This window comes from Micropterus salmoides, unplaced genomic scaffold (assembly GCF_014851395.1).
Source record: "Micropterus salmoides isolate LMB-PRFRI ecotype aquatic unplaced genomic scaffold, ASM1485139v1 Ms_hic_scaffold_23, whole genome shotgun sequence".
NCBI lineage: Eukaryota > Metazoa > Chordata > Actinopteri > Centrarchiformes > Centrarchidae > Micropterus > Micropterus salmoides.
The window spans coordinates 22,548,288-22,566,371 of NW_024041484.1; the positions used below are offsets into that span (position 1 = coordinate 22,548,288).

General features: G+C 41.4%; 1 protein-coding gene and 1 long non-coding RNA gene across 4 annotated transcripts in view; one reads left to right on the forward strand and one right to left on the reverse strand.

Moving 5' to 3' along the window:
- Positions 1 to 17,835, forward strand: part of usp6nl (USP6 N-terminal like) — a 91,479-nt gene extending 73,644 nt beyond the window's left edge. For all 3 annotated transcript variants that reach the window (XM_038738824.1, XM_038738822.1, XM_038738823.1), the window contains 9 exons: positions 3,315 to 3,422; positions 4,701 to 4,810; positions 6,303 to 6,351; positions 6,866 to 6,986; positions 8,140 to 8,234; positions 8,557 to 8,622; positions 9,260 to 9,359; positions 9,449 to 9,601; positions 15,063 to 17,835. In XM_038738824.1, coding sequence (XP_038594752.1) covers positions 3,315 to 3,422; positions 4,701 to 4,810; positions 6,303 to 6,351; positions 6,866 to 6,986; positions 8,140 to 8,234; positions 8,557 to 8,622; positions 9,260 to 9,359; positions 9,449 to 9,601; positions 15,063 to 16,579 — 2,319 coding nt within the window. In that variant the 3' untranslated portion in view covers positions 16,580 to 17,835. The remainder of the gene's footprint in view (positions 1 to 3,314; positions 3,423 to 4,700; positions 4,811 to 6,302; positions 6,352 to 6,865; positions 6,987 to 8,139; positions 8,235 to 8,556; positions 8,623 to 9,259; positions 9,360 to 9,448; positions 9,602 to 15,062) is intronic.
- Positions 7,019 to 9,374, reverse strand: LOC119918208. Its single transcript, XR_005447407.1, has 3 exons — positions 9,238 to 9,374; positions 8,134 to 8,231; positions 7,019 to 7,193 (listed from the first exon to the last, which is right to left on the reverse strand). It is a non-coding gene; the product is annotated as an uncharacterized LOC119918208 (long non-coding RNA).
- Positions 17,836 to 18,084: the final 249 nt, after the last annotated feature.

An 18,084-nucleotide genomic window follows, 5' to 3' on the forward strand; every position in this document is an offset into this window, starting at 1 on the left:
TTAACTTCAAGTTGGTGGCTTTAGTTAAGACGAGTCTTGGTCAGTTCACGCTGTCTACTATACATTTCTCAAAGTTGGGAGGGCACGTCCACATTTTAAAGGAGGTCATGTGACTTGACAATAGCACGTCTATCAGATTAAAAGGACAGAACAAAGTTTGGCGCTTCCTATCTTACAGCTAGTTCTACTAACAAGTTAATCACTAAACCTGCAGATTTTTACTTTTAAACAATTCAGGTTTGCTTCAGGTTTGTCCCAAGTCAGAGTTTTCTAAGCCATGCTAGAGGAGCTTGTTTGTTTGGAACTTGTAGCAGAAAACAACACCTTTTGGATATTTGAGAGCAAACTCCAGCTGAAAATCTGCTCCTTTTTTTAAAAATAAATCTGGTCGCTTTTTATTAAAATCTATAAAAAACAATGAGCTGTATTGCTTGTACACTGTAAATTCAAAGAAATACTAGACCTGCACGGATTCACGGAAATGTAAATGCTGCCACACATGTCTTAGTGCACACACAAACACACACACTGGAAGGATGATTAGTCTAACAGATGCTCTCATTGACTCGCTCATCAGAGCCTAATTACAAGGCTGTTGCACTAGAAACTAGTGAGTCCCAAGTGTGGTGATAGAGGTTGATGGAGTGTAGGCTTTGGATACTCCACACACACTCACACAACCACGTGTAATTAATTCTGATATGACACACACAACACTGTGCAAAGAGGAAAACACACCAACCACATACACATACATCATGTACAGTCTTCATACGTCTAAATCAGCTCTCTGTCTGTTTTTCACTCGAATTTCAGGCAAAATCAAACGTTGGATCTTTGTTGTACAAATGTTACAGGAACATTTTAATAATATACCTTCCAGTTATACAGACGAGGGGCCGTATTTACCGCCAGTAGTCATCCTGAATATATAGTCTCCTCTTCAATGGCCAAGAGCAAATTTTATTTAAAAGCTGAGAGAGCTCTTAAGCTAAGACTCCTAAGATGGGCGATATGTTTTATTAATGATCTTAATCAGTTCGTCCACAGTGATTGGCACAGGTTAGTCCCTGGTCTGTGTCTGTGAATGTCCCGATTAGCTGATCCCTGAACAGTTCAGCCACTGAATGATCTGTGAGTGTGAGAGAGGGGCGTGAGTTTGAGCTGCGAAGACATTAAAACTCTCGTCTCGCTTGTACTTCATAAAAACAATTCAATCATGTGTTTTGTTTCAGGTTTTGGATAACTGGTAGCTAAGGCTAGCTAAACTACTAAGTGCAGAAGTTCTTCTTCACCACCTTCTGCTGAACTGGAGGAGGGCAGACGCAGCTGAGAAAACAAATACAGGTTGCACTCAGATTTGTGATCTGACTCACAGAGACGCATATTTAGGAAGTGAAAGTGTCTTAAATCTAATCTGAATTTTAGCCGGATACGAGACACTTGAAATAACACGTGTAAATGGCTCCTTGGCGACTTAGGAGTCCCCTGGGTGCGTAGGAGGTAGTTTAATCGCTGAAATGCCTTGTGATTTACTCTCAGGCCAAAACCTGGGGAATCCTAACGATACCCCTGACACGCCTGCAATTTTAAGTCCACATGTTAGGAGCTACTTTTAGCCTTGTTTTGTGAACACAGCCCCCAAATAGAAGGACTGACCCTTTGGTTCGTGTCCCCTGTCAGTCACCTGTGCAGCACATTTACAGTCACAACAGCTCCCATACCTGCTGTATAAGTGTTCCAGCTGGCTGGGTTTTAATAGCTGTAGACGGAGAATTCACTGCTCCGATTAGCTTTGCTGTTCCAGCAGTTTGGGTTTTAAGACTTAATCTTCCTCGCCCGGAGTCCGACTGATTTTCCATCTCTTTGTGGACACTGAATTACTTTGGACTGTTCTGCATGCATAGCAATCTGTCTACCTCCCTCTCTCTGCCCACAATCTCTCCTGGAGCTCATCCAGCCAGATGGCCGCGGTTCACCTTCCAAAGCCCTTTGCCTTTGCACGGGGAGAGCGCCGAGTACATTGATGCATACACAGTTTGTATCTTTGACACGCTGAGAGCAGCTTGGTTGATGGGTTTCTCTATTCTGAATAACTTTTTGCTCTGATTGCATCTCTGAGGTCTGCAGCAACAACCTTTGAGCAGATAAAAATGTGCGTTTTACTGTTGCAGGCATGGAGTTCTTTTTTTATTTCACTGTCTTTTTATTCATTCAAACTTGTGAGCACACACTTGTTTTCTATTAATAAAGTTATTAGTAAACACAGATAACAACCAGTATCCGTGCAGTCATAGTCTATGGATCAAATGATATAAAACCAAGAATATAAGTTTTTTAGAAGGTTATAAATCCGCACCTTTGTATGGACAAGTTGAGATAATATACAAAATGATAAATGGAACTTAGTAAATTTCTTCCAAATACACCATGACAGCAACAATAATTGAATCCTGATATGCACAAAAAACAACTTAATGTACTTTTCATGTTTCAAGATATAAACATTACTTCTTTTTTTTAACAGAATATCCAAAGAAATTCTTCAGTATGAATAATGTAAAACAATTAGTAATAATTAAATTGTGTGTGTGTGTGTATATATATATATATATATATATATATATATATAGATAGATAGATAAAGAACTTTTCAAACTATCTGTAAACAAACTTGGTGGTCTGTGATTTAAAGATCTTTCCCAGCAGGGTTCAGTTGTTACTGGGGTTTGCAAGATTTTACAACTGGGCTGGCTGCAACTAATGATTATTCTCTTCAATTATTTTTTTCCATAATTAATCAATCAATTATTGAGTCTGTCTCGAGTATTTTCACTGCATGCTGATGTTTTACAGAGGTGACATATTCAATTCCTTTTTTGTCGGAACAACAGTCCAGATCCCAAAGATATTTACTGGACAATGATAGAAAAACTGAGCAAAGCAAATTTATAACATTATGTAATGGCAAAACAGCCTCATTAGGGACACACACACACTACTGGCATGTTTTTAGGGGTTAAAGCGGGATCATCCACTGCAGGTGAGGCTTTTAGAAGCTAATTAAAAATGAACAGAGAAGGTATTTTTATGTCGTGTCTTTTATAGAATATTGCTGTTGTCAGGAACACTTTGTCACCAGTATTTGATATTTAATGAAAATAATAATAATGGCCTGATGTTTTGTCAGACTAAAACCTTTATAAAAACCTCTCCTCTGGTCTAAATGTGGAGGGTGTATCTGAGGTGAGTGAAGCTGTTCCCCTTTGAAGGCCTTTCTAACAATGACCTCCCCACTGTTTGTTTGCCTCTAGCTGGTCAGGAGGATCTATAAGGGAATTCCCCTGCAGCTCCGAGGGGAGGTGTGGTGTCTGCTGCTCGACGTTCCCAAAATAAAGGAGGAGAAGAAAGACTTCTACGAGGTATGGATGTCTTGGCTAAAACACACCCTCTGCCTGCCGGCACTTAACACTCTCCCACACCAGTTTATAAAACGAGTGCTGCCCGGCAGCCTTCATTACTGCACAAGCCTCATAAAGATTCATAAGCAAGTCAGCACACACCTTGGCTTTATTTGATTTCACTGAGCTCCAGAATTATTGTGGGCAAGATGTGGGTTTGGAGGCTTAATTGTGTTTGTGTGAAGCTGCACCGCTTGTTTCTGCACACTGTTAAAGAACCTTTGCTCCGCACTGAGGCAAACTTTGGATGTCATCAAAACATTTAGGCGTAGTTTTGCATGCCTGCCGAGAATTGCATGCACCTCCAAATACTGCTTTTTTGAACGTTTAGAGTCGTTAATATTTTATTACACTTTGTAGAAGTAGCATTGTGATTCAGTTAAAAGATGTGGTGATTAACGCGTTTGATCAGTGAGCACAGCAAAGTGTCTGAAAAGGACCTTAAGAGGTGGATGCAGAATTCGGCAGAACAGATGTTGTAGGCTACCTGCCGAGATTTGCTTCCACCTCTTTTCCTCAGCATAAATGAGCGTTACCCGCCGCGAGGTGCGTGCAATTCTTGGCAGGCAGAATTCGGCACAACACCGGCAGGATCGGTGTGTCGCTGACTGGAAGTGTTGTAGTTTAGGGCAAATGCGGTAAACGAGCAAACAAAGTTGAAAACAGAAAGCGAGGAAGAGAAACGTTCTGTCTGGTGAGCAGGGGAGCTCTGTCAGTAATAATCCATTATCTTTAATCTGGTTGACACCAAACATTTTAGCACCAAATGAACATAAGCATAAGGGAACATGTAAGATTCATGAATATGTAGGTCGCAACATTTTAATTTAAAAGTGGATCCTCCTTTAACCTGTTGAGATAAATGCTTTTACATTTATTTTACATGTATTTTAAACTGTAAAGGCTATACTGTTCAGCAATGTGAACTGAATCTAAACTGAATAAACTCAAGGTAAAAAAACATGCTGTTGAATTGCTGAACTATGTTTAGTTTCAGCCCTACAAAGCTAGTTTAAAGTAGTTGGTCACCAAGCAGAAATGCAATTAGGCTGAACTTTTGTCAAACATGAGATGCGGTACTGCTCGTTACTCTTTATCATAAACAATCTTTGTAGTTAATCGATTATTATTTTCCAGACTTTTCGGTATTCAGTTTAAATGTTCAGTGTTTTCCTCTCGTAGTCTTCTCTGTCACTCTGTTCTTACTCATTCTGTCTTTGTTTTCTGGTTCGTCTACAGAAACTAAAGGCCAGAGCCAGAGGAGTCTCCCCAGATATCCGCCAGATTGACTTGGATGTGAACCGCACCTACAGGGACCACATCATGTTCATGCATCGCTACGATGTCAAGTGGGTCTCTCCAGAATACACTGCTGCTTTAACAGCCACGCTTTACTTTCCTTTAGCAATAACAACGCTCAACAGAAACTGCTTCTTGTTGTTCAACCTCTCTGACCTGGTACTTAATCTTAGATTACAGAAAAACATCATGCTTTTTCAAAACTATAGATCCACCAACAGCCAGTGGAAACTTTTTAAAGGCTAGACCTCTAAATGTATGCTGTGACTTCCCTGAAACAAAGCATTCAGGGCCTCTCTGGCGTAAATGCAGAGGGAAAACGAAACCAGCGGAAGTGCAAATGAACTATAAAAATACTGAACATTCCCTACATGGAGACAGATTTACTCCCGTAGAAATACATTCGCAACACTTGTGTGTGCCCTAAAGCTACACGTTTGTACAGAATTGTAAGCTAATCCAGCACAATATACACCCTGAGACAGAAGGAGTGTTTGGAACAATGTAATACGTTTTATGGACTACATTAACCACAGCCCTGATTAAACTGTAATATAGCTAAAATGTTATTACCTTGATAGGAAGTGAAGCAGTTCCCTTGTGGACTAAATAGCAGAACTCAGCTGTTAGTATACACGTTAGTTTACACAGCAGACTGTAGGTAACATAGGATTGGTGAAAATCTTGTCATAGGTGAGGGATTAATGACACCTTGAAATTTGTGATGCAGCAATTTAATTGGTTCAAGGGTTTAAAAACACTCTCACGTGTCAGATACTGTAAGTCCACTGTGTCTTCACAGTTTTACCATCGTATTGATCATGTTTTGTATGTCACACATGCAAAACACGATCAAAACAGAAGAAGAAAACACATTTATTTACGTATATAGCACATTTTCTAGCTGATTTTAGGGTTTCAGTTTCTCAGGACCTCCGGGAGCTAAACGAGATGGTGTTGCTAGGCAAGATTAATCACATGACAACAATTCATTTCTTTCAGGGCACAAACACCACAGGAGTTGGCACCTAGCAGCAAAAACAGTGGCAAAGCATACGCAGTACTAAAATAATGTAGATAGCTGCAAGAAATGTATTTTCACACTTTATTTAACAGGTATTTTTGTCGTTTAATTAGTTACAGAAAGTATAAATAATCAAAAGAAGGTGGTGAATGTGCCCTAACTGATTCTTAACATCTCAAGCCCGAAAGCTTTCCCAGTATGGAAGTGAGAGGGCTCATGTCCCCTTTTTCTGTTTGTTTGGACTTCTGCTTTGTCACGTAAATCTGACAAACAGTTTCTGATGAATTGTAAATCAGAGAATCAGCAACCAGCCGTAGCTCTGGTATTTACACCACATTTCAACATCGCTGTAATGAGTTTTTAATGCTGCTACTCTGAAATTAAGAAACACAAATCAGTCTTGTGTGGAAGTTAGAAGCTGTTAAAATACAGAACTATGAAGTACTACTACTATGATCCTGGCTCTGAACTCTGGATTATTTGCAGGCGTTTGTGGTAATTGTGGTTTGTGTCCTCAGGCAGCAGGCTCTCTTCCACGTCCTCACAGCCTACTCCATGTACAACACGGTGAGTCATTCGACCTCTCAGTCTGCAGAATGCTGCAAAGGTTACTATGCTTTTATTACACTTTTGGGTGCTTTTTTTTTTTTTTGCAGATCTTATAGGAATAATTTTGTTGTTGAAGTACTGGATTTCCAAACTGCTACTTCAGGTTTTGGATGCATTAGACAGATTAATCCACTGAACCACAAATAATTTCAAAAATGTTTTGTTGTTTCCCACTAAATGCAGATGTCAGACGTTTATAATCAATCACACAAGGTCCGAGTAAAATACTAGCTGCACATAAATAAGATTTACAAACAGAAATGGTGCAGATAAAAACATCAGCGGCGTCATAAAAATATATAAACACACACATAATGATATATGAACACAACCAATGTAGGCAATCCTACACAACATTTCAGAATTGGCATTGTTCAGTTCATTCATGTTGCCTCGCATAAGAAAGAAGAAAACAGGGTTCATAGGCAGTAAGGAATCAACTCATCATTACCCCGGCTGTGTCTGTTTGCAGGAGGTGGGCTACTGCCAGGGCATGAGTCAGATCACAGCTCTGCTGCTGATCTACATGAATGAAGAGGACGCCTTCTGGGCTCTGGTCAAACTACTGTCTGGGCAGAAGCATGCCATGCATGGTAACACATATAAACACACTTTCATGGGCAAAAGCGTTTGGTTATCTTGACTTCAACAGCATGTTCGCTGGATGCAGCTGTGTTGTGGCCGCCGGAGACCATCTGCTGCCTTCTAGCTGAAGTGCCGACATTAAAAAGGATGAGTGATCTCACTTGTTGCTCTTTCCTTCTTCGCTGCAATATCTTGAAGCATCAGTTCTATTTTTGCTGGAGCAGAATGAAACGTGAAATTCACTTCTGAATGTACATAAATGCCCGTATGTACTAACAATTGGCTTAAAATTCATATAAGTTTCATTTGTTACAGACAAAACTAGTTTTTCTTCATATTAAAAGTTCATTCTCGCTGTTCCTGTATTCTCAATTCCAGATTTGAAGTGTCAAAGTAGATGATGTGAACACCTACAACACTGAAATTCAGTCAAAAACTCCAGAACAGCTACGAATGAACCTTGCAGGGAGATTGTTTTGTCAACTAGATTTTGTTATTTATAAGCACGTAGCTAAAAAGGTGTATTTAACATGCTTGTAAAACACAAAATAAAATGGCTAAACAACTGAAAATGATATTGAAAATGTGGCTACTGAAGAACAGGTGCTTCTAAAATGCTTCCAGTGCACATTGCAACCGAAATGCAACACAGGAGCATCCAGCGAGCATCACTAAAAACACTCAAGTGGCTGGTAGACACACAGTCTTCTGACCATGATTATCAAGTCCTTACTTGACATTTCTTCAAGAAAAAGACCCCTGTGAGACTTGTGCTTCAGCACCGTTGCTGGCCTTGATAAAATTAGGACAAATTAGCAAGCAGGCATGCTGCAGCAATGAGCTCATAAATCTCTAGTAACTGATAAACCATAAATGGCCATCACTACACTCGGGGATACGCATTATAGACCATAAACATACAGGATACATACATGTTTTAAGAGATTCACCAATTGGCCCTGAAAGTCAGGACTATGTATAAAAAGAGAAGACTTAAAGTTCTGCTGCCATCATGAAGCTTAACTGGAAAACATGAAAGTTTTACTGCATGTAATTTCCGGCCAATAGAATAAGAGTGAGCAGGTAAGACTGTGACACACTCCACATTAAGGTCTATGTCAGCCCAGTGAACCTGATTGGGCCTTTTCTCCTCACCTGCAGGGTTTTTTGTCCCCGGCTTCCCGAAGTTGATGCGTTTCCAGGAGCACCATGACCGCATCCTCAAGAAGATGATGCCCAAACTGAAACAGCACCTGGTGAGACGCACAACACTGCTGCAGCGATTAATAATGCAACAACTGCTGAATAATGTAACAAGTGCTCATAATACCAGACTTAAAAGATCCATCTAAATAACTCCGTGATTAAATAAAACAATTGTTGGATAATGTTAGGGGGTAACTATTTAATAAAATATGTACTCAATGTAATGTACAAGACAAACAAGCTTCATGTGTTTTACTCATTTAGAAGGACTCTTTTTTTTAATATATTTTGACAAATGACATAAAAGATCTCAGCCCGCCCAGCTCAATGCACTGAATAGGTTTTCTGTTGGGTTTGTTTGTGCTGCTGCAGGATAGTCAGGAGGTGTTAACCAGTCTCTACACCATGAAGTGGTTCTTCCAGTGCTTCCTGGACAGAGTGAGTACATTAACAGCAAGCTCACCCCACATGTGAAATATGAATATAGTTTCTTTGTTTAAGCTTCATAAGTGGTCGCCCCCCCCTCACCACACTGAATAATGTTCTCTGGTCAGATGCTTGGAATGAAAATAAAAGCATACTGTCCAGCTGCAGTCAGGAAGAAAACGGCTTCAAATCATTTAGTGCAGAAATGATATGCGATACCATCATGTTAAAAAGGATGTGTCTGGTTATATTCTGTATTTTTTTATTGTCATCAAATCCCACGAAAAGACCAAAACCAACAAGTCCCCAACATATGCACTATTTTCCTTGTGTTGCAGTATGTTTGCTGACAAACTACAGTTCCCACCTAAAGGAAATTACTGAGCCTTTATTAAAAAATACAATATTTGTATATCTCCAGTAATAGGCTTGGGGCTAGGAGCCACAGACAGTGTAGTAAAAGTCAGAAAGTATTGACAGATGAACCAAAACATTGCTGGGATTTGTTGGCAATAACCAAAATATAGATACATAGCCACAGCCTTGTTCGTTATGGAAAATGTGAGCCAAAGGAAAACATCAGTCTACAAGGGGCGTCCAGGGAAAACAATGAGATGATCTTCTGACCTTTTGTTCTGTTTGTGTTCAGACTCCCTTCACCCTCACCCTCAGGATCTGGGACATCTACATCTTGGAGGGTGAAAGACTGCTCCCCGCCATGTCCTACACTATCCTCAAACTGCACAAGAGTAAGACTGTTCACACAGTGGTACCAGCTGGTGTCCACCTCTCAAAGACTGAAAGGGTCTTATTTATTTGTTCTGTGTGTGATTTACAGAACACCTGATGAAGCTGTCAATGGAAGACCTGGTGGAGTTTCTGCAGGCGACTTTGTCCAAAGACTTCTTCTTCGAGGACGACTTTGTGATTGAGCAGCTACAGGCGTCCATGACGGAGCTCAGGAGGGCAAAGCTGGATCTTCCCGCACCAGGTACTGCTGCAGCGTGAAGCACACAGACCGTATTACCAGCTATAATACGGAAAAGGACATTTTTGCCTTTTTGGTCCAGTGGTGATGTGGCTGCAACAGATCCACAGAGAGACAACTATAAACTAATATACTGCTGTTCTTATTCACATTTTACTAAAAATCTGATCTAAAATATTATAAAAGCTGTTATATTATCATAGTTGTTCATCATATAAACATTACCTGAACCAATACACAAGTACGTTTTTGCATGACGTAGTCATTATTATCATCATCCCTAATTAGTCTGAGAAACAATTAATAAGAATGATTTCTATTATCAAGCATAAAAAGTGAAAATGCACTGTTTTGTGTATTATATCATCATTACTGAATCTTTTGGGGGTTTAACTTTAGATCAGACAAACAAGGATACTTGGGCTCAAGTTTTCACAACTTTCCAAGATTTTATAAACTCAACAAATAGTCCATTAATCGAAAAAATAAGGAATAATCCTAAACTCAAACTTTGGTTGTTTTACATAAATATGTCCAAATTTAAAAATGCGGTGGATTGCAGCTATCTTTCAACAATGTGATCCCTTAAAAACAACATCAAATCAGTCTAACACTACCGTTAGTTGACCGTGAAACAAATGGCCCATCAGGTATTATGGCGTTTAGATGGCAGTGCATGTGGCTTCCTGCCATCGTTTAGCCTGCAGCTGTATTAGTAGTAGTAGTAGCAGCAGTGTGTTTCTAATCTTGCTCTGTCTCCTCATTAATCTGCCTTCTCTTCCTCTTCCTTCAAATGATGTTAGCCAACAACAACAAAAGTGTGGCCGTGAGTGGGGGCCACATTCCCTCCTTCAACAGTAACCGGTGGGCTATCCTGACTGGTCTTCCCTCTTCATGTCTCTGTCCATCTGTCCCTCAGTCCGTTCGTCCTGTCTGTCTCCTGTCTGTCCAGCAGCACTCCGGTTTTTACTTCGCAAACTTTGTCTTCCAGCTGTTTTTTTTTTAACACAATATTTTTAACTCTGCTCAGATGCATTGCTTCAGTGCTTATTCGAGTCCTGCAGTGGCTGGCTGTCCTCTGGTCTTTCTAGCTTCACTCTTTTTACTCCCGTGTTTTAATTAAAATGTGGTTAAAAAGTGACATAATGTGCCCTCTGGTGGCCAACTTAAGGCACTACATTACAATGTTAATCAACAGCTGATCTGACTATTTAAACCTGCAGCTTATTATGAAAAATGGCTACTCTCCTAAAGTAACCTGACTTTTCTCAGGGTGCAACCTGCAGCACATGGTAAACTTTAAAGTACTAAAGACTTATTTTTGTAAAGACTGTCACAGAAATATACTTTTTTTTAATCTCTTTGATGTTTCTGTGTCACCTTCCTCCTGTCAGTCCTCTAAAACAGCAGCAGCCACTTCTTTTGTAAGATTTGAAATTAATACTGTAGCTGAAGAAGGAACCAGAACTTTCCTTTCTTCCAGAGCCCACACAACTAAAACAGTAGCTGTCTGTTCATTTCCCTGCACCGCTGACAAGATAATGAGACACTTTTCCAACAGCGGAGGCTTTTGTTTAACTTCTGTTTTAAACAACCATCTGCTATCACACTTGCTGCATTTTTGTATCTGAATTGGCTGAACTGTGAAGACACTTAAGTGGTTTGATGGTTCTGTATTCTTGAATTTCAATAAGCTTAGTTTGAGTTAAGAGATCCTCCTCTTTTCCAAACCACCCTCACCACCAGCTGGATGAATCTCTAATCTAGGGTGGATTTCTCTCTTATTATTTAGTAGTCAAGCCAAAAAGGAGTAAGTGTCTGGATTCTGTCTAACTATGGACCCCTTGAAGACTTTCATACAAAAAGGAAGAAATACATGTGGTTTCATGACCCTTAAAAACTTATTTCATTGCCCTCAGGCCTTTGTAAGCAAGGAAAAGGCCTCTGCAACAGCATTTATACCATCATGGTGTAACTGCAGCTCCTTAAGGCGACGTTAGGGAGGTTTCATTGTTTTATAGACACTGAAATTCCTTCCTCTTTCCAACTCTGTTGAAATAAAAACAATACTTGTACCTGCTTGAAGCAACCAATATGATGGTCTTGAACAGCTGAGTCATTAAGTAAGGAAGCCGGAGGACAAAAAAAACCATGTTAGGCTCAAACAATGCGCAAATACTTGAGAGGAAGTTCACCTTAAATCAGCCAGAATGCATGCATGTATACCTCTATCATGATGAACAGAATTAGAATTTAAATTATTTTCTTCTATTACACCATTTTGTTTTTACCATATATTTCAGAGCTCAACGTCAACGTTTTGCAACTGGCCCCACTGGGCCAGTGGGTTTGAAACTTACTGGCCCAAAGACAATTTTTACTGTCCCTCCTTCCAAAAGTGTTTAATCGTTTATTAAATACATCCTGGATATAAAAAATAAATAAATAAACAAAAGTGTACAGTTAAAATTATAAAAAAATAAAAAGGTTAACAAAACAATTTACTTTTAAAACTCTCTGCTCCCCTGCTGACAGCCATTTATGAAAAATGTACACGAGTCGCCTCTATCATGATGAACAGGTTGCCATGGTAGCGACCTGTCAATCACAAGGTAGTCCCGTCCAAAAGCATACGCTGCATTATCGTCTATTTTCCCCTAAATAGGACCATAATTTACTAAATGAACATCATGCTGTGTTGAAGAACACCTGAAACTAGCGACTGAGACCATAAACTCATTTAAAATTGTTTACTGAGGTAATAAATCAGCTGAGAAGTAGCAACATTTGACCATTATTTCTAATGGAAGCCACCCCCTGCTGGCCGTTAGAGAGAACGCAGATTTAAGGTCCGTCTGCATGGTTTCACTTTCGACCCAGAGGTTGCCGCATGATTGAGATTAGAGAAATAACATTTGACAAGTCACGTAACTGCAACTCTGGATTGGACATCGGTGCGCGCCAAGAGCTGCAAAACAACTGCAGGATGTTGAGTTTTTGCACTGGCCGATCGGGCTAGTGTCCCCACGTTACGTTTTACTGGCCCCGGGCCATCAGGCCACCGTTACTGTCGTGCCCTGTATTTCCATTCAAAATTGTTGTAATTCTGCCTTTTCAGCCATTAAAATATTTTATATATATATATATATATATATATATATATATATATATATATCAGCAGTAGCTACAAAATGAAGCTACAAATGTTCTGTTACACAGTACAGTAAAGTCATTTGTATTTCTATTTTTGAAGTGAAAAAGATAAAAGCTTGTACGCCCCGCGGCCTAATTGTGTCAGTTATAAACATGGTCATTGCTGTATATTCAGGTTGTAGCTACAGGTCTTAATTTCAACTAAAAAAATATGGTATCTATCTGCTATTTCAGTCAAAAACAACAGAATATCTTGCCTGTGATGTTCACTCATGAATGGCTTTTTAGAATTACATTTGAATTTTTCACAGGAATAAAAAAAATCATCATCTTAACTGTACTATATCTAAAAATATGCAGAGGAACTGTGACTAGGTTTCCTTAACTTATAGTCTCTGGTGAATAAAGATTCCTGAAAGACGACACGAAACTGTGTTAATTAGGTGCTAGAAGGAACACTATGCCAATTCAGATCAGCACTGATGAGGGAAAACTGGAACAGGAAGGTTTAGGTTAGTTTGTAGGCCAAGGTCAGTGAATAAACACATCATGGACTTTAGTTTCTGGCTTCAGTGCCAATCACTGCACTTCCTGGATCACTCCCACAGCAAGTCATCTTCCTCCAGCTGCTGTCTCCTGACTCTGGTGATCACACTTTCCCTTACAGTCCCCAACAACCGGCGTCAGCATCACTGTGTCTGCACACCGTATATACGTTCCTGTCAACTGTACTTTTTCTTTTGGTGTAAAGCAGTATGTTTAAGTATTAATGTTGTAACATGTACTGATTTTAGAATAGTAACTTTGGTGCAAGTGAAGAAATATCTTCTGTGGCTTTAATGCTTGTACTTACAAGTCTCAGTACATTTAAGGTCCATTTATCAAGAACTATTTCTGTATGACCTCTCAAGTCCGGGGCTACTGCTGCAGCTAAGTACAGTTTAATGTAATGGAGTGAAACTCATTTCAGAGACCCCTCGATTGAGTGTCACCTCCTAATTGAGCCCCTCCAGCAAGCTGGGAATTGATATCCAACACTATTTCTGGTGTTTTTTTCTGTCCCTTGCTCTTTGCCTGTTGAGTAGGGCTGAACGATTAATTGCATTTGCGATATTATCGCGATATGATAAAACGAGATTTTCTAATCACAAAGGCTGCGATTACACTCTGGTCACATGACACACGAGAGTAAAGCAGTCTGCAGAGGAAGCATCAACTGCGCACATTACGCTCTACCTTGACTTCTTGTTGTACAGCGGGCTCAAGCTTGACAGAAGCTGACACTACAGAAACTGTAGTGTCACAAATGAAAGTAGCACCCGCCCCCCGCGGGTTACTTGGTGGTGGGCGAAATCTTCAGGCCATCTGCCACTTTGACGGACAGGAAAAATGCACAACAGAAAGACGCGTGTAGTACGGTAAGCGCATTGTGGCGATAGATCACACACAGGTCAGCTCAGGAAATATCTGTGAAACGGCGTGTCAAACCAAACGCACAGGTCCAAAAGAGGCCAAGTCTGTCCCGAGTTACAGCCTGGTCACAGCCAGCGTGCTGCTCACCAGCATCAGAGGCTGTAGTGCTTGTCTATTAAACACGAGAGGCGTCACTAGGTTTTATTTCCGTTGGCCAACTTTTGAATTGAACCTCATAGTGTTTTTTGTTTGTTTGTTTGTTTACTGGGATATAGAAAGGGGGCTTTTATTGAGAGATGGACTCATGTGGAGATCTGAACTGAGATAAGGACTTAATTGGTGGTTGAACTGTGGGTTTTGTATTGAGCGCTGTACTGTAGCCTATAATACACTGTGGTGAACGTAGTTTTTCTTGCTGTCTGTAGTTGGGACTACCTGATATTATTTAATGCCATGACTTGACTCTCAAATTATCTTTCTCATTTTTATAGTTTGACACCCATAGACTCTCCAACATAGCTCATAATAATTCTTGCAATTCATGCAGAACAGTGCATGTTTAATCTAATATTGTGTTGGTCATACTATACACTGATTTATTGCTTGTCCGTTTTGAAAAATACAGAAGGTAAAGAGCTTAAAAATTCATCGCATATTAAATCACAATTAGATTATTTTCCAAAATCGTTCAGCCCTACTGTTGAGATGTGATTATGTGTCGTCATGAATGTAATTCTCCTTTATTTTTACCTCTCTATGGCAGTGGTGTTGCATGAATCCATGTCCCTGTTGTGACTCCTCATCTGATGTGAATCAGCGCCACACAGTGTTTTAGACCATCACCGCTCCGTTTTGTTTCCTGCCGTTCTAATGCATTTCCTCTGTTTTGATCTTGCAGGTAAAGAGGAAGAGTTTCCCAAGAAGCCTCTAGGGCAGCTTCCTCCTGAGCTGAACCACGTGGCCAACGGTCAAAGCCACGCCGAGCCAGCCGAGCCTCCCAGGGACCAGCGGGACGGTCGACCCCCCAGCCGGTCACGCCGGAACTCAGTGGAGAAATCGGTCCGCCACCACAAGGGTGACAAGAGGGATGGCCGCTCCAGGGGATCAGGGGAGATTCCCACTGAGCATCAAAAGCAGCCCACATCCACCACGCCTGAGAGGGGAGTCACACCACCCTCAGTCCCCACCCCTACGCCACAGCTCAGCACGGTGGAAAGACGGAAGCCTCAGAGCCACGCTACCGCCAACCACAACTCTAACGCGGCCTCCAGCTCTCACAAAGAGATCACTCCGCGCTGGTTCAAACCCTCCGAGACAAAGCTGGAAGCAGCCAAAGTAGCGGCAGCCCGGGAGGTCCATCGGAGTCAAGGGGCATCGCCGGGCCCTTCCAGCCCAGATGACACTGTTCCGCCCCACCGCCGGCCACGCTCCAAGGGCTTCGTCCCCAGCGCCAACCGAGGCTCCAACGCCTCCCAGTATGACAACGTACCAGGGCTGCCGGAGCAGGATTTTGAGATCCTGGAGCTTGACAGACCTCCGTCCAGAATGCGGACCCCTCGTAGTGAGACACCCTTCAGTGTATCATCCCTCCATCAGGTCAGCCCCAGCCGCAATCCCAACGTGGCTGGGAGTGTCGTCGCTGTCGTATCAGGGCCCAGGATGCCCAAACACCCTCTTCCTCCTCCATTTTCCAGTCCAGCCAGGGTCCAGGCAAGCTACCCTGCCAGTCAGAGCCAGTACCACACCCCTCCCCAGCAGCATTCACCGGGCAGAACTACCACTGAGGTCCCCATCTTCCATCCCGCCTACAGCGTAAGCCTGGACCCCAGAGGAGAAGACAGACTCTATGCTCCGCCCCCCCAATTTACCCCGCCCTCTACTATGGCGTACGGGGAAAGAGCGTATGCCACCACCGAGCGGCAAACCAGCCTCTCCCCAGAGAAGGCTATCGTGAACAACTCCTTCGCCACCTACCGCAGGCAGCCGCTATATAGCTCCAGCCACAAACCCCGAAACGCCGGGCCACTCCCGGAGCACTCCTTGCAGCTGGAAACCCAGGGGAGCTCCACCCCGATCTACCTGCAAAAGCTCACCTCCACTGCACAGGTGGAAAACCGATTTGAGGGACATCGGAGAGCCGAGGCGAGGCGGCCTGTAGACGGGCTCCCGTGGGGGCTGGAGGATGAGCTGCCCCCTCAATCCCCAGGTGGGATGCCCCGCTCGCCCAGCTTCCAGCGAGCCCAAATGTCTCCTGTTCAGGAGTTCACTTTTCCCGCCAACCCAGACGACCTGCGGCACTACAGGACTCCGTTACAGCAGCCCGTCATAAGGCAACAGCTCCCCCAGCTGTTTGGAGGACCACACTACAGGCACGCACAGGAGGCGTTTGCCATGCAGGAGTCCATGCTGCTGTGATCAGAAGATACAGAAAATGGCGAGACACTGTAAAAAAAAAAAATAAACTGAGTAGTCACTGACACTGTGGTAAAGATGAGCAGTAGTCCTAGCTTTGTTAGGAACCTGGTTTTGTTTCTGCTCTGTTCTTAATGTGTGAAGTACTGACCTTCTGACTGTCACGCTGCATCGTAACGTTGCAGGACACACCAGCCTCTGACGTTTTTACTGATTACTTAAAAAAAAAAAAAAAAAAGAGAGAGAGAGAAGAAAAAAAACCCTGAAGATTTTATTTTATTTTTGGATGTAAATCATTTACGAGAGGTGACAGTATATATCTTTCAGAGTCTGATATGTACAGTGGATTCTTTTGTTAATATGCTGCGTTGTTATCAGGAGCAGGGGAACGTTCTCCTGAGAGAGCAAAACTCTTGATTTATTTCCATCTTTATTTTTTTATATATTACTTCCAGAAATTTCCATTAGAGACCGCATACTCTATATGCTCGTGAATGTTATTTTTCAAAGAGAAGAAATAATACTATGTCCAATGATAGAATTAGAGAGCATTGATGAATGGATAAGTTTTGATGTCCATTACAATTTTGAAATGCCTCCACTGTAGAAAAAGCAGAGTTTGATGTGTATTTTTAGTTATCTTTCATTGATAATATTCCTTCCTGATTAACTGATGTGCAATCCATTTCACTTTCATACGTAAAGTATAGTACATCGGGTATTACATGTATATGAGGCCAGTGTATTTTGGATTAAATTCCAACCCTGATTAGAGACTCAAGGAATAGCGAGCTAAATTGTGAGGGCTAATAAACATTTTGTTTGATGGCTTTAAGCCATCTGGTTTGCTATGTAACCATAGGTAACATTTTTTTTTAATCACTGTACTGTTACCACATCTGGAGCACATGCAGGATGTGAACTGGTTCCAGTACAAGTTTGCTTTATTTCATTATGTCGTATTATTCTTGACACTGTCATATCAACTACTGTTCAGCTGCTGGCACTTCCACTGGCATACAGAGTCATCTGGCACACGCACACACACACACTACATGTCACACAATTCAACATTTAATCAGTCACATTCCCTATTATTCTTCCTCATACTGGGTTTTGAAGCAGTTACTCTCAAACAGTACTCTCAACAGTATTTCCGTACTGTTCATTACATTTCCTAAGTTATCTTTTGTTTTTTGTTAAACAACTAATTGCAGACCATTCTGATACTTAATAAAATGAGGTGGGGTGAAAATCAATATTTGGCTCTGTCTTTGACTTGCTGTAAATTGGAGGTCGTATTATAGGGGTTTTTTTTCTGCTGCTTGTTTTTTTCCACTAAAAATGAAACTGCCTCCCCGTGGGGCAGTGTAGTTTTGGAATAATGTTGTAGGACGTAAGCCAAAAATGTAAGGATTTAAGGTTTTTAATCCTGGATGATGGTACATGTTGAATATTCCTGTAAATCAGCTTCAAATACTTTTCAATGAGAGGCAGAAACACTTGAG